Source organism: Saimiri boliviensis, chromosome 16 (genome assembly GCF_048565385.1).
Source record: "Saimiri boliviensis isolate mSaiBol1 chromosome 16, mSaiBol1.pri, whole genome shotgun sequence".
NCBI classification, from domain to species: Eukaryota; Metazoa; Chordata; class Mammalia; order Primates; family Cebidae; genus Saimiri; species Saimiri boliviensis.
This window is the reverse complement of record NC_133464.1, coordinates 76673167-76695206: the sequence shown is the minus strand read 5'-3', so window position 1 is coordinate 76695206 and position 22040 is coordinate 76673167. Positions and strand designations below refer to the sequence as shown.

The window sequence follows — 22040 nt, the reverse complement described above, 5'->3', positions numbered from 1 at the left end:
GATTGATGCTAATGCATCAATTAATGTGAACAATAAAAAAAGAGTATTTTCTTTCCACAATTCATGATTCAGGTTATTTTGTGCAGCTCTCAACTTAATGTAGGATTTACTCTGCAGGGAGCTTAGGAAGGGAGCTGATGGTGCCTACATACAGTATGCCTGCACATATGGGGTACTTCAGAGACCCGAATGATTTGTGGAGAGGAAAAGTATTGTCACCACTCACCATCTGTCAATATTACGTGTTGGGAATAACTGTTCTCTGAGATTCTCCTACCTGGCTCCATTTCATTCTTACTGTTGAAAACCAAGTAGACAACAGGGGCCATGTCTTAAGTTTGATCCTATGGTATTTGCAGCTTGATGTGATCCTGATAAAAGCCTTATCTCTGCAAATGCTAAATTGTGAAAATTGAGTCCATGTCTAAATCTATATTTCAGTTAACATTATATATTATTTTATTTAACACACAAACATGTAGCACCTATGATATGCCAAGCACTGTTCTGGTGAATTGGAAGGTTTTATTTTTAATTTTGTAAATGAATTTAAAACATTTTAAAGTGCCTCCATAAATTAGTTAGATGTGTTTTGAGTATGCTGATAAGGTTTATAATACTGAAATGTACTTCCAAAATAATTCGTAAAATTGTTTTAAATTTTTTTTAACTTTAAGTTCAGGGATACGTGTGCAGGATGTGCAGGTTTGTTGCATAGGTAAACATGTGTCAAGGGGGTTTGCTGTACAGGCTATTTGATCAGCCAGGTGTTAATCCCAATATCCATTAGTTGTTTTTCCTGACCCTGTCTCTCCTACTCTCCACCCTCTGGTAGACCCCAGTGTGTGTTGTTCCCCACTCCATGTGTCCATTTAGCTCCCACTTATAAGTAAGAACATGGTATTTGTTTTTCTGTTCCTGCATTAGTTTGCTAAGGATGATAGCCTCCATCCATGTCCCTGCAAAGGGCATAATCTTGTCCCTTTTCATGGTGGCTTAGTATTCCATGGTGTACCACATTTTCTTTATCCAGTCTGTCATTAATGAGCATTTGGGTTAATTCCATGTCTTTGCTGTTGTGAATAGTGCTACAGTAAACATATGCTTGCATGTGTCTTTATAATAGAACAGTGTATATTCCTTTGGGTATATACCCAGTAATGGAATTGGTGGGTTGAATGGTATTTCCATCTCTAGGTCTTTGAGGAATCACCACGCTGTCTTCCACAATGGTTGAACTAATTTATACCCACACCAACAGTGTAAAAACCTTCTTCTTTCTCCACAACCTTGCTAGCATCTGTTGTTTTTTGACCTTTTTTTTTTTTTTGAGACAGAGTTTCACTCTCGTTACCCAGGATGGAGTGCAATGGCGCGATCTCAGCTCACTGCAACCTCCGTCTCCTGGGTTCAGACAATTCTCCTGCCTCAGCCTCCCGAGTAGCTGGGACTACAGGCATGCGCCACCATGCCCAGCTAATTGTTTGCATTTTTAGTAGAGACGGGGTTTCACCATGTTGACCAGAATGGTCTCGATCTCTTGACCTCATGATCCACCCGCCTCGGCCTCCCAAAAGTGCTGGGATTAAAGGCTTGAGCCACCGCACCCGGCCTCATTTTTTGACTTTTTAATCATCGCCATTCTGACTGGTGTCAGAATTAGATGGTATCGCACTGGGGTTGTGAGCTTTTTTTTTTTTTTTTGCGACAGAGTCTTGCTCTGTCACCCAGGCTGGAGTGCAGTGGCACAATCTTGGCTCACTGCAACCTCTACCCCCGGGTTCAAGAGATTCTCCTGCCTCAGCCTCCCAAGTAGCTGGGACTACAGGTGTGTGCCACCACACCTGGCTGATTTTTTGTATTTTAGTAGAGACAGAGTTTCACTGTGTTAGCCAGGATGGTCTCAATCTGACCTCGTGATCCACCCACCTCAGCCTCCCAAAGTGCTGGGGATTACAGGCGAGAGCCACCATGCCCAGCCCAAGCTTTTTTTTATATGATTGTTGGCTGCATGTATGTCTTCTTTTGAGAAGTGTCTGTTCATGTCCTTTGCCCACTTTTTAATGGAGTTGTTTGGGTTTTTTCCTATCAATTTGTTAAAGTTCCTTATAGATGCTGGATATTAGAACTTCATCATATGCATAGATTGCAAATATTTTAAATACGTTATACCTTTGGAGTCAGGACTGCATGTATAGTTTTAAAAATGCAAAATTACAGTTATATTTTTGACATTTTATGTGTTTTTGTTTAAGGGCATTTGGTCCACTTTGGTGCCATGAAGACATCACACCTAAAAATCAAAACTCAAAGAGTGCTGAACAGCTCACTAATTTTCTACGTCACGTTGTATCTGTATTTAAAGATTCCAAATCAGGTACTTCATCCTATTTGCACAGATCCCTCTTTCAGCATTGTTCTGTAATGGACACTGTCTCTGTATGATGATTACAGCGCCTTAGAATGGTCCTGCACTCCATATTCATAGCAGGAACATATATATGGACAGGGGAGTTTTGAAGCTTGTTCAGATGCTGCTAAATGCATGGTATTTAATGCCATATATATTTGCATTATGCTATATCAAATAATTTTCCCCATATATTTGTTCTACTTCTTTCATTTACCTTACTAGAATCAAACTGTGCCTATAACATTTTCTTTAAAGAAGGCTATGAGGAATAAATCTCATTAATTGATTCTCATCAGTCTCAACGATGAAAAATGGTCGGTCTGATGGCTGGTTGAAATGGTAAAACTTAAAAAAAAAAAGAATTTGTGATAAAATGTTTTTGGCTTTAAAAGTGTTTGCCAGTAATTCCTGTGCAAATGACTATTCAGTATTCTAAATACAGAGTGCATCCTATTTAAACTGTAGTAACATCATAATACTTAAGTGTTTGCCTTCTGCTGCATTCCTTCAGATCCAAGTTGGCCTGGGCTGTTTGTGTATTAAACTTAAATCTGGCTCCTCAGCATGTTGTAAAGCCATCTCTACCTTTTTTTTCTCATACCAGGCTGACAATTAAATCCAGCTCCCTGATTTTTCCAGCTGCTCTGATAATAAGCACATTTCCCAGTTTGAAACATTTTGGATTAGCCACGTATCTTTTCATTATCAGAGGACACTTACTAAAAATCAAAAAATAACAGTCAGACCAAAATGGGAGAGTCGTTCCAGGAATAGACTTCCATTTCGTGTTTTCGGTTTCCCCTTTGGAATTTGTTTAAAATATTAAGACTTCAAAAGTCAACTAATAATTGCCCCAATTAATAACCAATTAATAACAACCGAAGGAAGAAATTTACAATTTTATGTAAACTATTAATTAATCTAAAATCTTTGATTGAATGAAAATAATAAAATGAGAAAATATGTAAATGCCTTATACTGAATTCTTGGAGGGCACTTCAGGCTACATAGAATCTAAGTCTTTTTACACCTCGATCAGTCAATTTTTACCGATTCTGATTTCCTTGTACATCCCTGCTCTTGGCCTGTTTTCTCTACACATACACAGTGTGTTCCTGGAAACACTTGTGTTAGTCAGGGCAGCATAGCTGCTATAACAAACAACCCCCAGAGCTCTAAGGCTTAACACAACAACAGGTTATATTCCTGGGTCCTTTAACAGTTCAGTGCAGGTGTTTGGCAAGTGGCCTTCCACTAGATGCCTCAGGGACCCTCCAGCCTGTGGCTGTGCCACCCCCTAGGCTGAGGCCTGTGCTGGGCCCTCTGCATCCAGCTAGCAGGTAGTAGAGGAAGAGAGAGTGAGAAGAGAATTCCTTAGGATGCATTGATACCCCAGGCTTAAATGGGGTATCCAGTGGTTTTTTTTCCACATTCCATTAGCCAGAACTGGGGCCCTGAAAGACCTTTCCATTTTCTCACTGTTCTGGTGGTGGAGTCTTAAGTCCTGCTAATACGGTTCTAACCCTCAGGTTCATTGTGATTTAAATAAGCATTTGCTCATTGCCGGGGTACCTAACCTCCACACATACAATAGGCTAAGCAAACAAACCTTTATTTTAAAATAAAGGCATAAAAAGTTTTTTTGAAACATCATTCATAAGATATGAACTGCCTATGTGGGTTTAATCTTACATTTACTACTCTGAACGTGTCTGAGGTCAGTTTTCCAGGGCCCTCCGTTTTCTCTGCAGGAACATCTTCTTATATAGTCTATTTGTCCCTAGGGCCAAGTAGCCAAGCTACAGCTAAGAACAATGACATTGAATTATCCCTTCCGGCCCGCTTTGATGTAGCAGCCAAATGTGTCCTCAGAACCTCTGTGTCATAGAGACAGCCTAAGTCTCTGTTTCCATTCACGCCTCCTACTCTTGTAGTCCGCTTTTCTCCCTGCGGAGAAGCACAGCAAGTATATAGTTTAATGACCTAGAATTCAGTCATGAGTTTTATGTTACATTTTCATTCCCATCTCATCAAATGGTTTTGTGATTACTGAGATTACCTTATACAATCAGAAAAACAAATATTCAGGCAAAAGTTTAAATTATGGCTGCCTTCCTCACAGTGTCTGCTTTTCAATATCTGCATATCAATAAAGCAAAGACTTTGGCACAGGCCTTAGTTGTATTTTGAGTTGACTGGGTCCACTAACAGCTTTCCTCTATTCTGAAATTTCCTCTACTCTAACAAACTCACAAAAAAAAAAAAGGAGTGAGAATATTCTACACAAAAAAAAGTAGTACGGAAGAATAACATACGAAAATAGCAAGGTAATAAATAATACAACTGTGAGCCTATGTTTCAGACACTGTACTAGGCACTTTGTACGTTGTTTAATTTTCACAACTGTATGAGAGAAGTTAAAGATAAGGAAACAGATTCATGGAGAACAAATTTCTTTCCTAGAGTTAGAAAGCCCCAATTCAATACCAGCACCATCTTGTTCCAAAGCCTTTTTCTACTACACTATATTTCCCTAAGATTTATTCTGAATTTGTTTTTATTGTAAAATGAGCTGGGTGCAGTGGTACATACCTGTAATCCCAGCAACTCAGTAGACTGAGTCTGGAGGGTTCCTTGAGCCCAGGAGTTCAAGACCAGCCTGGGCAACAAAGAAAGACACTGTTAAAAAAAAAAAAAAAAAAAAAAAAAAAAAAAAAAAAAAAAGCCTGACGTGGTGGCTCATCCCAGTAATTCAAGCACTTTAGGAGGGCAAAGCAGGCAGATCACTTGATCCCAGGAGTTCAGGACCAGCCTTGGCAACATAGTGAGATCCCCATCTCTACAAAAAAATATAAAAAACTAGCCGGGCATAGTGGCACACACCTGTAGTCCCAGCTACTTGGGAGGCTGAGATGGAAGGATTACTTGAGCCCAGGAGGTAGAGGCTGCAGTGAGCTATGATCATGCCACTGCACTCCAACCTGGGCAACAAAGTGAGACCCTTTCTCAAAAAATAAAAAAAGAAAAAAAAATGGTTGACTTGTAAATAAGTACCACCACAAGGTAGTCCTGTGCCGTTAGCCTGTTTTAAACTTATGGTAACTTTGATGCCCCAGAGCCTGTAGAGTAGAGAACAACCTATCCTGTACCTCCTCTTGCCCTAGGCTTCCATCTGGAGCACCAGTTGAGTGAAGTTGCATTGCAAACAGCCCTAGCAAGCTCTTCAAGGCACTATGCTGGTCGGTCCTTCCAGATATTCCGAGCCCTCAAGCAACCTCTGTCAGCACATGCCTTATCTGACCTTCTCTCGAGATTGGTGGAGGTGATCGGAGAACACGGAGATGAGATTCAGGTACGAAAGGGAAGACCACGGAGCCCATGAAGGATGAGCTCCCTCGTCGCAATGAGGATCTAACTTTTATCGAGCCTTTGTTCTCTTGACAATTATCCCAGCCATCTGGACATGTACAATATATTCTTTCAGTTTTAGAGGTTGACTTTTATATTTACAAAAATGATTCTAGAAATTCAGTGGATATTATCTCTTATACAAGCCAACAACTAGAAATCCTTTGGTGGCTCCTTCTTTGTTGTTTTTGTGGTTGGTTTTATTTGGTGGGCAGTCAGGATTATTTTGCATAGTTTTGAGTTTCTGGCTACCAACCTAGGATGCAGTTATATAGTCTCCCTATCCAGAGCAGGCATCTCCACTGTATCTGTGCAAAGCACTACCTCTCTCTGGGTGGGTGGTCTCCAGTAGACTGAGAAGAGCTGAAGAAGGAATGGAGAGTGACTGCCGCAAGGAGACCTTCCAGGTAGAGCCCGGAGATTGGGAAGCTGAACTGGTCCTGGTATTACAAGCTCTGTTGCTCTGGCCAAGCCCTTCCTGCCCTTCAGAAATGTCCTGGCCAGACATGGTGGCTCACACCTATAATCCCAACACTTTGAGAGGCCAAGGCGGGCAGACCACTAGAGGCCAGGAGTTTAAGACCTGGCTGGCCAACACAGTGAAACCCCATCTCCACTAAAAATATAAAAATAAGCTAGGCATGGTGGCACACACTTATAGTCCAAGCTGCTCAGGAGGCTGAGACAGGAGAATCACTTGAACCCAGGAGGCACAGGTTGCAGTGAGTCAAGATTGTGCCATGGCAGTCCAACCTGGGCAATGGAAGTGAGACTCCATCTCAAAAAAAAAAAGGAGGGGAGAAAAGAAATGTTCCTGCATCTAAGGAAGCCTGCACACCTACAGACTCTACCAGCATCCTTCTTTCAGCCATCAGAGATGCTGTTTAAAACACCACTGCGGCAGCTCTTCCTTTACCTCACCTCTTGATCTGTGGCTTTCAGACATTGCCACTCTATTTCAAATGCCCACCCTCCCCTCAGCAAAGGGTCATGCCTGCCCCTTACTGTTAGATTTCAAATGAAAGTGATTTGTTGAGGCTCTTAGACCTAGGAAAATAAATTTTTATGATTATCTACTAACTCCTAAACCATCGGAATTTCCCAAGTGGCTCTTAAAGCTTGTTTTAGACTTCATAAATTAAAGCAGCAATAACATTATTGGAATAAAGTTTGCATGAATTAAATTTATCTTCTGGAAGTTAACAGTGGTTACAAACAATACTCAATGCTATCTTCACATGTTTGGCAGGGTTATGTAATGGAAGCGCTCCTTACCTTGGAGGCGGCCGTGGATAACTTATCGGACTGCTTGAAGAACAGTGACCTCCTAACTGTATTGTCCCGGTGAGAATCAGCTTAATGACATTTTGACATCAAGTGTACTGTACTGGAGTGTTTGGGAGATGCTGGACTTTGGGCAAAGTACAAAGAACAAATCTAGTTTTTGAAGTATATTTATGACCTGAAAAAGTATGTGTAATAATTTCTTAAGGTAAAAAAGAAGTTATAATACACACACACACACACACACACACACACACACACTCACTAATATAAGTATTTTAAAACATTGGTAAGATAGCACGTGTTATCTCTAAATGATACAAATATTAATAATTTTTCATTTCATTTTTTGTCTTTTTTTAAATTGTATGTAATATTCTATTTATTACATTGGTAAAGAGAAACAAAAACTAAACATTATTTTTAAATGAATATATACAAAGCCATAAAAACAATTGGAAAAAATGTTGACTTCATTTGAAGAAATTCCTACCTTAGTAATTTTTTTTTTTGCTCCTGCCAGTGTTTAATAACTCATTTCAAATTATTCATGACTCTATATTCTGTTTGTGTAACCGAGCTCATCTTGCTTGAAATTGAGTCAGTAATGTTATATTGTATCCCATTGGGCCTTGTTTCATTTTTAAGTTGAGCATTTCTTGTGGATAGATAATTTTGGTGTGATTACAAACATCACACATATTTATCCTTATGAATATAAAGATTTATCTAAATCAGTAAAAATATAGCAAGAATGTTGACTCAGAATGTTGAATCATTCACAAAAAATGATTTCTAAGTCCACCCTTTCATCATGGACTTAGAAATCATTTTTCATGAATTTTTGTAAGTACAAAATATTTTATTTGACATGAACATTTACTGACTTCTTTCTAGATATGGCATAATTTCCATTTCTGTTCTCCTTAGCAGTCAATTAACAGAATATCAAAGCTTATACCTATCAGGTACATTTTGTCATAATTATTCCTACCCAAATGCAAGCCAAAAATAAATGAAATATCAGTAAACTTTAAGGCCAATTATTTCTTTACATTTTCATTAAGTAGCAGTCAGTATTGGGCTTTTTGTTTGTTGGTGAGGGTTTTTCTTGTTTTGTTTTTTATAGCTTTAAGGATAAGGAAAAATAAATGAATAGAAAGTGGCATTTCTAAAGAATGATTTCCCTCCTGTAGTGCTTCTCACTGGACGTGAAAGGACTAGCTTTTCATGACACATGTTGGTATCCTATTAAACTTATTTATCTTTATACCCAGCTCTTCCTCACCAGATTTAAGCTCCAGCAGTAAACTAACAGCAAGCAGAAAGAGCACAGGACAGCTAAATGTGAACCCTGGGACCACCAGCGGCAACACCACGACTGCAGAACGGAGCCGGCATCAACGCAGCTTTTCTGTGCCCAAGAAGTTTGGTGTCATCGACCGATCCTCTGACCCACCTCGAAGTGCCACACTGGACAGAATTCAGGCTTGTACCCAACAAGGCCTCTCCTCAAAAACCAGAAGCTCATCCTCCTTAAAGGACAGTCTCACGGACCCGTCCCACATAAACCATCCCACCAACCTTCTGGCCACCATCTTCTGGGTCACAGTAGCCTTGATGGAGTCTGATTTTGAGTTTGAATACTTAATGGCCTTAAGGCTGTTAAGCAGACTGCTGGCACATATGCCGCTTGATAAGGCTGAGAACCGAGAAAAGCTTGAGAAACTCCAGGCACAGCTCAAGTGGGCTGACTTCTCAGGCCTGCAGCAGCTGCTGCTGAAAGGATTCACATCCATCACCACCACAGACCTGACCCTGCAGCTCTTCAGTCTGCTGACACCAGTGTCCAAAATATCCATGGTGGATGCATCCCATGCTATTGGTAAAGCCAGCCTCGTTCACCCTCTCTCAATTCTGGTGGTGGTAGTGTTCATCATTTGGTACAATAAGATAATATGAACTTGCTGCTTTTAACAATTCTGCTTTAAAATGGTTCCTTGGGAGTAGTTTGTTTTTTCTTTTAAAATTCTATATGATGTACATCTCAATTACCTATATTACAGAAAATATTTTAAGACAATAGCATAAAAGGGGCCAAAATTATTTATATGATATTGGTGATTTCTTTATGCTTTCCAGATCAAGCTGCAAGTACGATTAGTTTATTCATTGCTCTTGTACAGAAAAAAAAAAAGAAAAAAAACAAACAAACACTTTTTTTCTTAACTTCTACATATTTTATTTTTCTTTGCTTTTCTGTTCTTCTTGAAAATTCTCTTGGTTTCCTGTTGTTTTGAATTAACCCAAATCAACAAGCCAGATTTTAATGCCATGGCATGTGGCCCAGAATTCATTTCATGAAGTTAGAACTTAACACAAGAGGGATTAAGTCATTTCTTACCATTTTAAAGAGTCTTTTCAATTACATGACTAAGACTTAAATTGGTTGGCCTACGTCCTCTCACACCAGCTTTTCTTAAAATATGTTTTTTGATAAAAATTTCAAAGTGTACTTCAGCTCAGTTCAGTCTGTGCCAATAAAATCTTGGCCAGCCATCCTTATTAACAAAAGTCCAGTGCAAGATAATCACTACATCTTAAAATCGCAGATCTATTTCAGTGTCTGTTTGTTGTAACTGGTGCCATTGTGGTTGTGCATTTTTCACTGATACTGTGTTAGATCATCTTCTGGCTGATTTAAAAGACTGCTTTTGCATCACCTCAGTATAAAAATCTGTAACATGCCTTCCCACTGTTAACAGCTAAAATATACTATATTCAAGCTATCTCCATTGTATTTTCTCTAATCCAGGGTTTCCACTGAATGTCTTATGTCTCCTGCCTCAGCTGATTCAACATTTTGAAAATCCCAATCAGTTCTGTAAGGATATAGCTGAAAGGATTGCTCAGGTATGAGTTACAGTTCTGTACTCAGGCAGATCCGTAGAGGCCTTTAGGGATCCCCAGTGTCAGACAGATTACCAGGCCCAGGGAAGGCAGTGATTTTCTCAATAACTGGAACTAATAACTAATGTAACAGTAATGGACATATAGGGGTAGCTGATGCATATTGTCTTCCTTGCTTTCATTCTTGAGAATGCAGGTGGAAAAATTTGTGAAAATTATATTAACCAAGCTAGGTACTTCCTATAATTACCGAAAAAGTGTATCATTCTACTTTCCAGACTGCCAGAGCTTATAGTAAAATTGCTAACATTTCTTCCTGTTCATTTGGCTGTTTTATTCCTAATTGATTTTCTTATTTTAAAAGGTTTGTTTAGAAGAGAAGAACCCCAAACTTTCCAATCTTGCACATGTCATGACTCTTTATAAAACGCACAGCTACACAAGGGACTGTGCCACGTGGGTTAATGTGGTCTGTCGATACCTTCATGAAGCATACGCTGACATTACCTTGAATATGGTTACCTACCTGGCAGAGGTAAGCTTTTTATTTATTTATTTATTTATTTATTTTTGAGACAGGGTCTCATTATGTTTCCCAGGCTGATCTCAACTCCTGGGCTCAAGCAGTCCTCCTGTCTTGGCTTTTCAAAGTGCTAGGATTACAGGCGTGGGCCACCATTCCCAGCCAGAGGTAAGCTTTGAAATGAAGGATAAAACTTATTATAGCTTCCATGGGTAAATTATTTGCAAAGAATTGATAATATACTCAATATATACTCTTCCATATATTATATGCCTATTAAATATTATAATACATGCTAATGGAATCATTTTAAATCCTCACAAGAGCACAGTAATACAGTTACTATCATACAGCTCTGAGGCTCAGCCAGGTTAAATAATTTTCCACAAGTTTTAAGGCAGCAGAGTCAGCCTTTAAACCTAGATATTGCTGCCTCCAAAGCTTAAACTCCTTCAATTTATTATGGTAATACCTGTCACCACATGGCAGAGATCAGAAAATTTTATCTTAATTACTCTAGGTATCCAAATCTTATTTAAGGAGTTACTGTGTGGCTTGATACATTTAATCATTGTTTGCTCTGATCTAATTATCAAAGCATACATTCTGAAATAAACTTTATTCTCACCTTTTATTTATTTATTTATTTATTTATTTTTGAGACAGAGTTTCATTCTTGTTGCCCAGGCTGGAGTGCAATGGTGTGATCTCTGTTCACCACAACCTCCGCCTCCCGGGTTCAAGCAATTCTCCTGTCTCAGCGTCCCGAGTAGCTGAGACTACAGGTGTGCACTACCATGCCCAGCTAATTTTTGTATTCTTAGTAGAGACAGGGTTTCACCATGTTGACCAGTATGGTCTCGATCTCTTGATCTTGTGATCCGCCCGCCTCGGTCTCCCAAAGTGCTGGGATTGCAGGCATGAGCCACCGCACCGAGCCTTATGTTTGTTTGTTTGTTTGTTTGTTTGTTTGTTTTTGAGATGGAGTTTCGCTCTTGGTACCCAGGCTGGAGTGCAATGGCGCGATCTCGGCTCACCGCAACCTCCGCCTCCTGGGTTCAGGCAATTCTCCTGCCTCAGCCTCCTGAGTAGCTGGGATTACAAGCACACGCCACCATGCCCAGCTAATTTTTTTTGTATTTTTCGTAGAGACGGGGTTTCACCATGTTGACCAGGATGGTCTCGATCTCTTGACCTCGTGATCCACCCGCCTCGGCCTCCCAAAGTGCTGGGATTACAGGCATGAGCCACTGCGCCCAGCCTTATGTTTGTTTTTAAAGCTGAAATGGCAGTTTGTCATCATACCAGTATGTTTCTAGTGTATTCATTAGAAACCCTGACACTGACTTTTGTCTACCTTGGTGCCAGAAATACATAGAATATTGGTGGGCAAGAAATGAAATGTATTCTGTTTAGCGTCTCCAGTCCCCAACAAGTTTATTACACAAGGTCAGGAAATCTATAAGGCAATTGACTGGTAGCTACCTTGTTTCAGCACTTTCAGTGTTACTTTTTCTTCTGTGGTATGCATTCATAGCTATCACTAGCACCTTTCAGAAGAGATGAAGACAATCTATCCTAGTTTTTCTTGTATTTATATCATCAATCCAGATGCCAGTTAGGTTAAAAATCAGCCATTTTCTCAGAGGCTCCACAAGCCCGAAAGCATCTACCTAGCAGAGGGGAGATGGCCCATTATCCATCAACATTTATAGTTGATCCTGCAGGATTTTGATCAGCAACGTGTGGATTGAGTTCAGACTATCAGCAACCCAGGATTCACTTGCTCTTTCCACATCTCTGACATTTTAAGGAACCCCTCATAAGTACCACCCTGCTGGTTTTAATAGTCACCTGGTCATACCTGTCCCTGCCAGAGTTACTAAGCAAGCACACACACACCTCAGCACAGAAGTAGTACTGGGAGAACTGATTTGCTCTGCTTAAAAAGGCAGACCATGTCTCCTTTAAAATAAGGTGAAGGTAGATAGTAAGGAGGTAACATTTGTTTGGCTCACTAATCATAAGATGTTTCAAAAATGCAAATGGTATGTAGCATATACATACAAGGGAATATTATTCAGAAAGGAATTCTGATGCATGCTTCCACATGGGTGAACCTTGAAGACAACACAGTTTGCTTAATCATCTCCCTTCTGTTGCTAATGTTCATAATTTTTTCCATTGCCAGTGGCCCGGTTATGTAGACCTTTATCAAATGATACTTGAAATTTGACCAAATAATAATAGATGTTATCAAAATCATTTTATCACATAATATCAAATGACTCTACATTTCCTGAAGTTGCATTATTCAGTCCCGTGGCGTGGGTATGTGGGTATGTGGGTATGTTATTTAGTTCTTTAACATGTTCGAGAAGTTGGTCTTCATAAAGACCCCCCAATTTGTAATACTATAAACAGTATATAAATATTCTTGTTTTCCTCTATCCCCACTAAATTTTATCATTCCATGCATTTGTTTTTTAGTTTAATACTTTTTGTTAATAATTTTGAAGTATTTTAGGTATTTTCTTTCTAGTAAAGATATTCATTTTTCCACATTATAGATTTACATAATATTTTCTCATGTTTTTTGTTTTATTTTGAGACATAGTCTTGCTCTTATCCCTTAGGCTGGAGTGCAGTGACATGACCTTGGCTCACTGCAACTTCCGCTTCCTGGGTTCACATGATTCTCCTGCCTCGGCCTCCTGAGTAGCTGAGATTACAGGCACCAGCCATCAGGCCCAGCTAATTTTTGTATTTTTAGTAGAGATTGGGTTTCACCATGTTGGCTAGGCTGGTTTCAAACTCCTGACCTCAGGTGATCCACCCACCTTAGCCTTCCAATGTGCAGGGATTACAGGTGTGAGCCACCACACCCAGCTGTTTCCTCATGTTTTAAGCACTCTGTAAATACTGTGGAATTTCAACATTTACTTGGATCATCTCTGTCAACTTTTTCTTTTAAACAGTAAACATTTATCATGATGTCCATCACATATATTTTTTCCTTATTTTGCTTTCCTTTTGGACAATATCATTGATTTTTTTTATGATTATAAAAGCAGTATATGTTCACAACAGAAAATTTGGAAGATGCTGGAAAATTTTTTAAAAGAAAAGAAAAATCACCCCAAATTATAGAGAAACAATATTAACATTTTAAAATTTCTTTCCAATGTTATTTCTGTATAACATACACATTCATGTCAATATTGGCATCATCTATTAAACAGACAATTATGTATCCTTCATTTCCCACTCAATATCTGATATCCTCCACTGTCTTTAAAAATATTATTCTGTTAACTGCGTGATGTTTCATTATACAGGTTGCTGTTAACCTGTATATCCATTTCCCTAGTGTTTGATATTTGAATTGCTTACAGAGCTTTCTTGTTTTGTGTATGTTTTTGCCATTATAAATAAGGCCATGATAAAATCTCATATGTAAATCTTAGCCTCTATCTCTGGTTTGAGAAACGTTCCTAAAAGCATAATTACTATGTCAAAAGATTATGGATCTTCTTCCTTGCTCTTGATCTTATTTGCCAAATTATCCAATTTACATTCCTACTGATGTGTAAGAATACCCATTTCTTTATCCCCCCCATCAATACTCTATGTTATCAATTTCTAATCTTTGCCAATTTGATAACTGACAGGTTGTATCTTTTGTTCAAATTTGTAATTTTTGATCATTAGTGTTTGATGCTTTCTTTTTGAGGTGTTTTTATTATTTCATCATGTGAATTTTATACTTACATATTTATACCTCCACACGTGATATAGTCTAGTTTGATAATATCTTCATTTCTTTAGAGTTAGGATTTTATTTCCCCTCCTAAAGAAATGTGCAGTCAAGCCGTAGTGGCTCTTGCCTAGAATCCCAGATACTTGGCAGCTGAGGCAGGAGGATCTCTTGAGGCCAGGAGTTTGGGCCTGGGCAACATAACAAGACCCTGTCCCCTAAAAAATAAAAATTACAAAGGAAATGTGCAATCTAAATGTATCGGAAAACGTGGGTCCTTCCGTATGAAGATCTGGTGTGTGACTGACTCCAGCTGCACTTTGCCCCCACAGCTGCTGGAGAAGGGCCTCCCTAGTGTGCAGCAGCCCCTGCTCCAGGTGATCTACAGTCTGCTCAGTTACATGGACCTTTCTGTCATTCCTGTCAAACAGTTTAATGTGGAAGTTCTGAAGACAATTGAAAAATATGTGCAGGTGAGTACTTGGATAACTTCAGCAAGCAACCAGTCATTCCAGAAAGACAGAAGCTTTCACTGTAGCTTGGCCACAAAACTGTCTGAGTGCCAGGCCACTCGTTCATTGACATCCATGACACAGCCAGGGCAGGTGAGAGTGGGAGTTGACCACACCCTTAGTAGGATTCCGAAGACCCTGGCACATTCCAGTGCCTTCAAAAGACACATTCTACCTCTTGCAGCTACAGGCCGGGTATTGAAAGCATATGCCTGATTTGGAGGGCAGAGGCAGAATCTTGTTTTTTACATCTTGTTTCAGAGGAGAAGGCACAAGGAACTGCAGGAGCATTCACATGTGCCAGGTTCGAGGCCCAGTGTCTCAACATGTGAAGGGTTATTCAGAGGCTAAAATTGTCACTTTAGAGTTGAAGCGTGGTTAAGAAACTTGCATAAATGTACTTGAAAATACTCCTACAAACAAACAAAAAAAGTTTGTTTGAGGGGATAAATAAAACAAGATGACAAAATGTGAATAATTGATGAAGAATACAAAGCAAAGGGGTTCATTAGGCTAGTCTCTGTTTGTGTATATTTTAATATTTCCATAATAAACAGTCTTTATAAATGTTTTTAAGACCAAGAGATTGGCCCAAAGACTTCAGTTAGTAAAGGCTGGGGCTGGTATTTGGATCCAAAGCCAGTGTTTTTGTTTTATTGTACCAGGCAGCCTTCCTGACAGGATGCTTGGTAGACATCTCCAAACACCTACAGATTGGTTCTTTAAAGCTGTACTCTGAGAAGACCAGAAACAAAATGTATTTTAATGAAAATAAAAATAAGTATCAAGGCCAGGCACAGAGAGTCAACCTATAATCCCAGGACTTTGGGAGGATGAGGCAAGAGGATCACTTGAGGCCAGGAGTTCAAGGCCAGCCTGGGCAACAAAGTGACACCCCATCTCTACAAAAATAAAAAATAAAAATATTAGCAACGTGTGGCAATGCACACCTGCAGTCCCAGCTACTTAGGAGCCTAAGAGAGTTTCCCTTGAGCCCAGAAGGTTGAAGTTATAGTGAACCATGATCACACCACTGCACTCCAGCCTGGGCAACAGAATGATAGATAGGAAGATAGGTCAAACACACCAGGGCAAGTTTCTAAAGCCTGGAAGTTAATCTAAAACATAAAACACATGACTACAGACTAAAGCAGGGAGGCTCCAGGCCGTGGGAGTAGTGCAGGGCCACCGTGGGGTTAAGTGGAGAGCGCCTAGCTCAAGAGTAGAGACATCTTTTTCTCTACATTTTATTTCTCCCTCTATTTCTTCTCTGGAGTGTACTTGGTAACTTGTAGGATTCAAGGGCAAATGCTTGGTTCTCTCTGGTTAAGCTCATTGATGAAGATATATAGTATAAATTTTAGATATTCCTTTCCATCTTTACTTCACCAATCCAATTTACAGAAATTACTTAATGCTAAAAGTGACTTCCAAGCATTTTGCAAGTGACATGGCTCCACAGTACTTGCCGCACACATAGGGTAGGCAGTCAGTTAATAGTTTCTCACGTCACTCACAGGAGGCAGGCAGTCAGTTCACATCTTTCTACGAATGTGTACCCCATGTTGTTGTTTATTAGTCTGTCCATTTTGTCTTAGGCCTGTTGGCCACCTCTGGTATTTTGTATCTTACCTCAAATAGTAGCTTATTTCACATTTAAACCATGGCCTCCCTTGTGCAGAATCTAATAGATGTTTTATTTCATGTGCTTTGACTGCAAAGTCCAGGCAAAAATAATAATAACTTTTATCAAGTTCACTTATCTATGTTTCTAATATTTTTATGGGAGCAGCACCCGCTCTGGACGTTGTCAGAGAAACAAAGATGGTAAAACTGAGTCTTAAATGCAGAGTAGGAATTTGACGTGCCAACAAGGAGGTGAAAGGTATTCGAGGATGAGGGCAGAGCATGAGTAAAGGCACAGAGGCTGAGAGAGCTTGCCAAGTTTGGGGAACTCTAGCAGCAGCCTAGGGGAGATGACCCCTGCAGGCCATGCTCAAAGAGTGTGCACTCCACCCTGTCCACCAGAGGGAGCCCGTGAAGGAGTTGAGTCAGGGAAGTGGCTTGGTGTGAAGAGTTCTGGGAAGATGACTCTCTGATGCTCTTAAGGGCTGCAAGCCAGGACACCAGTAAGGGGCCATTGAGATAGTCCAGGCAAGGCCTCAGAGGGTGCCACTGAGCCAACGCCAGCAGGAATGCAGAGGAGGGAACAGATTACCAGGAGGGAGAGAAAGAAAGGGTTAAGAAGGGCTTCCAGATTCTTGAGTTAAGTAATGAGGAAGACAAGACGTGAAAGAAAAGAGGGCTGAAGGCAGAGATCCAGGTACCCAGGAAGCAAATGGAGCACCAAGAGCCAGAGAACTAGGAGAAGGACCACGAAGACTGAAAACCAGAGGTGGGGAGAACTTTCAGAAAGAATGAATTGAACAGTCAGTGGCATAAAATGCACTGGGAGCTTTTTTTCCCAAATGAAGGAGGTGCCTCATTACCAATAATGATACCTCAATAGTAAGAATTTAATTTAGTTGAAATGGACAAAATTCGTCTTTTTTTATTTGCGTGTTTCCTAAATGTAGCTCTTTTTATATATACATTGCCTTTTTATGTCATTTGCCTTTTACTTATCATGGAACCTCCTGCACTGTTTTAAGTCAGTGAATTCTGACTGATCACTAGCTTCTCACTGGTCATTCTTACTTACATTAGCTTTAAAAAAATGAAATTATTTTAAACCCTTGAATGTTTTATTTCCTGCAGAGTGTTCACTGGAGAGAAGCTCTGAATATCTTGAAGCTGGTAGTGTCTCGGTCAGCCAGCCTCGTTTTACCATCGTACCAGCACAGTGACCTCTCAAAAATAGAAATACATCGAGTGTGGACTAGTGCTTCCAAGGAATTACCTGGGAAGACCCTGGACTTCCACTTTGATATATCAGAGGTACTTAGCTATGTTAACTGTTTCTGTGAACTTTAGCATGCATTTGTAGTAGCAAAGGTCAAAAGTAGTTGCCTAGAAAAAAGAAGACTTATTTGACAGTTATTTCAAGTAAAGATTTCCAAGGACTAAATTAGGTTCTGCTTTTTTAAGAACCCACTGAGTGTCACATTCACTGGGACTCTCAGTTGGCAGCTTTTAAAAATAGAAACTGGCCTCAGTTATGTAAAAAATGATTTTAAAAAGAGGTATTTAAAAATGGAATGATCGTAAGCATTTTAAACCGTGACCTTCACTCATTCTTTATCTCACAATGGTCATGTCTTTATATACACAACGTTTCTCCCTGAACGACAGCCAGTTCAGCAATCACCAAAATTTACAGGAATACAGACTTCACTTTTACAGTTGCTTCCCCAACCCGCACTATTTTTTAAACAAGTAAAACTAAATTCTTGTCTTGAAGGTGGCAGGGGAGTGAGAGGGAAGAGCAAGAGACTAGGGACCCAAGCTAAAGAGTCAGGAAGAAAAGAAAGGACAGGAAGTGGTCCTGTTTACCAGGTAGTTTACGAACAAACATTGGGGAGGCCTGTATTGAGGCATAAGGTGTAAAATAACTTTACTCTCACATATCTTACTCCATGACTGATGAACCCCCAAAGCAGAAAGTGCACTCTATTCATGTTTATGACCAGGGCCTGGTACAACATCTGGTGCATAATAGATCACTAATAAACATTTCCAAACACTGTTGAATGAATAAATTCACTAAGAAATAAACCTAGTGTCAAACACTGCATGTTCTTACTCATAAGTGGGAGCTGGAAAATGAGAACACATGAACACAGGGAGGGGAGCATCACACACCAGAGCCTGTCCCGGAGTGCGGGGCAAGCAGAGGGAGAGCATTAGGAGAAATACCTAATGTAGATGACAATTTGATGGGTGCAGCAAACCACCATGGCACATGTATATCTATGGAACAAACCTGCACGTTCTGCACATGTATCCCAGAACTTAAAGTATATTTTTAAGAGAAAAGTAAAGAAATAAACCTGGTTTGCTCATATGGAACTTACTTGCACTATTATGTAGGTCATATCCAAGTTTGGTTTTTATACAGTGGTCCTCACTGACCTTTCATCATTTCAGTTTTCAGGATGAGATACTATTGGCTGCCATTGTGACACCTGCATCTATATTTACTATGTAAATAACATTAAGGTTTCAATTTAATCCTTGCCTATTTCACTTTTTTTTTTAACATGGCTAGGGGAAAAGCTATTTTTACTCTGCTATTTGAGTTTATTGTGTCCCAAAGAGATACAAAAAAACATGCAGCCAGTTAGCAGCATGCCCTGGAGACCCAAAACTGCTGCACAATGATGGGTCTCAAGAGCCAGGCATGAAATTGACAGTTTCTGCCACTGCCAAGGTCAGGCCCACGAGCCTGGTGTCTGCAAAGGAGACCGGCTCAGAGCTAAAGTTTGCGAAGTGCTGCTCACGCAGCCACCCCACTCTAGAGCTCTCAGGAAGTGAGATTTCTCAAGTGCTGCCTGGGTACCTGGCCCTGACCTCAGTCATTTGAATAATTGAAAATATATAAATAAGTTAAATAAATTTTTAAATAATTGAGAGGATATAAAGGTTGATGATTAAAAGTTGGGAGAAGGAAAGGAATTTTGGTCTCTTGTTCTAACTATAAGAAATGTTTTCAAGTTTAAACAATCAAAAACTGACTAGTTTCCTGCACATTTTGCTTCTCTTTATCAGTGGTTTCTAAAGCATATTAAAGAACAAGCAGTTGCATTTTTCTGCTGCTGAAGAGGGGAGAAAGTGTTGAAGATGCAAAATGATTCATAATGTATACTTGAGTATTGAGAAAATGAGCCCATTTGTAACACTGAACTTCTCTAATCTTATTCTTAATCAAATAAGCCATTCTTAGTTGCTTCTGGGGAGAGGGCTTTCATATATCACAGAACTATTGAGACAGAAGAATGTGCTTTTGTCTTCTTTATTCTCAAGACTCCAATCATAGGGAGGCGGTATGATGAGCTGCAGAATTCTTCTGGGCGTGATGGGAAGCCCAGGGCCATGGCCGTCACCCGGAGCACATCTTCCACTTCTTCAGGCTCCAACTCTAATGTCCTTGTTCCTGTGAGCTGGAAAAGGCCCCAATATTCTCAGGTATGCAATCCTAGACCCACAGGCCTGGGAGGGAATTTAGGGACCTATTGAATCCAGATGGCTATGTCACAAGGGAATCCCCCTTTCACCATCCCAAGGTTGCCCATGTAGGTCTCCACACTTCCAGGGATGGGGTCTTGTGACACTCCAAGGAACCCATTTTCTCTTTGAACAGTTCATTACCTTGAGTTGAAGTCTGACTCTTTGTTGCTTCAAGCCATTGGTTCTAGTTCTCTTAAGGTCTAGAAAATAAAATAAAAATCTGGTCTCTCTTTCACATGGCAGCCCTTCAGACATTTAAAGAAATTCTGCCCTCTGCCACTGTCCTAAATAAGTCCAAACAACACATCCTTTGTTCACCCAACCAATTCTATAGCACTTGGACACCCAAAGGGTTGATAGGGCTGCACACCCAAGGACCACCCTGGCTGTTGTCCACGGAGCAGGTACCTCAGCCATAGGGTCCACGCACAGGCTGAGCCATGCAGATGGGGGCAGGAGTACTGCTGCCAGATTCTCTGTCATCACAGCATGGGATTGTATTCACTCTGTGGTGACTGCGTCATAGCAGAGATGCCATTGAGCTTCCTGTCAAGTAACACCTCTGCATTATTCAGGAGCCTTTGTTGACTTGTGACGAATCCATTGAAAAACTACCTTATGTGGTAAAGGAACTTACTAACTTACCCATCTTGGCTTCAAGCACAGTTGGCTCCTAGTACACAAGTGTCAGAAACCGGATTCTTAGACTGTTTCCTTCTCACTGTCCCCACCTTCCCTTCCCAACATCTCACCCCTTGTTTTCCCCTCCGTTGATTTCATTCTCAGGCGAGCTTTTTCTGTGAGAGGCCCAGATGACCTCTGGCAACTCTAGGTTTACATGATCTTTGGCTCTGATGATTTCAGAGTGACAGAGGCCTTTCCCCTTTTGACATCCATAGCAATTCTAGAAAAGAGTTCTTGCAGGGTGTGTGAGGGAGGCATAGCCCCACTTAGTGGGAATGGAGCCTTTCCAAGATAAAAAAGAGGGACAGTGTTACCAGAAGAAGGTGAAGTGGGTGCTGGGAAGGACAAAGTGGGTGCCCAGCAAAACTTACCTTCTCTCTCAAAGCTTAGTGCTGGCTGCAACAGAGCAGGTTCTCAGTGAGCGTTCAGCTGAAAGCTTCATTGGAAGAGAGAAGGAAAATATACAGCTAATTCCATGTCCCTCTATATTGACTCCTTCCCAGAATTGTAAAATGACCACTAAGAGTCAGGAATATTGTTTAGCAAGTCTTCTGCCATCCCTCAACGTCAGAGTCCTCCTGTCTCTGACCTTGAGCAGATACCATATTGAGTGTCTGTCCCCTCTGTAATTTGGAAAGAAGGATGCAGTGAACTAAGTTCCATTAAGAAGAAAAATCTAAGAGTGGCATTGGCCTCCTAGCAGTTTCCAAATAACAAACTTTAAATCAGATTAAAGGGGGAAAAATCATTTTAAAGAGATTAGGAAGATTACTTTAAAAATTATCAACTCACTCATCATTCTGAGACCTGGGTTATCTGTCTGTCACTGGAAAATGTAATGGTTTATAGAAGAATCCCATGCTTATTGGGCTTAAAAATAGGTTTATGAAGAAAAGGAACTGAATCTGTTGAACTTTTGGAAGAAGAAACTAAGAAAGATTTAATATGGCTTAAAAGAAATTAATTTTTTCATTCTACAGAAAGTATTGTTCTATCTGAGAAAAAGAGACTGGTGCTGTAACTTAATAGAGTTAATTTAAGTGTAAGGAAAGCCTTGCTAATGCTGAAAGTTATAACATATAAGAAAAGATTATCAAAGGAAGTGATAGATCTCCTTGAAGAACCTAGGGATTGATTTTCACATACACACATACACACCTCTTGGGATAATTTAGATCACCACTCTCCAGCAGAAACATAATGTGAGCTTCATTTTACATTGTCCAATAGTCACCTTTAAAAAAGGAAAAAGAAACAGGCAAAATTATTTTAATAATAAATGTTACCTAACCTTATATATTTAAAACATTATTTCAACATGTTTTCAATACTTTACAATTTTTAATTGCTATTTATGTTCTGTTTTCATCCCTTTGTGTATTT

The 22040-nt window shown here is 39.9% G+C and overlaps 1 protein-coding gene across 9 annotated transcripts in view; it reads left to right on the top strand.

Moving 5' to 3' along the window:
* Positions 1-22040, top strand: part of FRY (FRY microtubule binding protein) — a 450912-nt gene that overhangs the window by 380386 nt on the left and 48486 nt on the right. For all 9 annotated transcript variants that reach the window (XM_074387881.1, XM_074387877.1, XM_074387876.1 and 6 more), the window contains 9 exons: positions 2256-2377; positions 5578-5765; positions 7071-7165; positions 8383-8990; positions 9921-10018; positions 10380-10550; positions 14628-14768; positions 17565-17744; positions 19770-19931. In XM_074387881.1, coding sequence (XP_074243982.1) covers positions 2256-2377; positions 5578-5765; positions 7071-7165; positions 8383-8990; positions 9921-10018; positions 10380-10550; positions 14628-14768; positions 17565-17744; positions 19770-19931 — 1765 coding nt within the window. The remainder of the gene's footprint in view (positions 1-2255; positions 2378-5577; positions 5766-7070; positions 7166-8382; positions 8991-9920; positions 10019-10379; positions 10551-14627; positions 14769-17564; positions 17745-19769; positions 19932-22040) is intronic.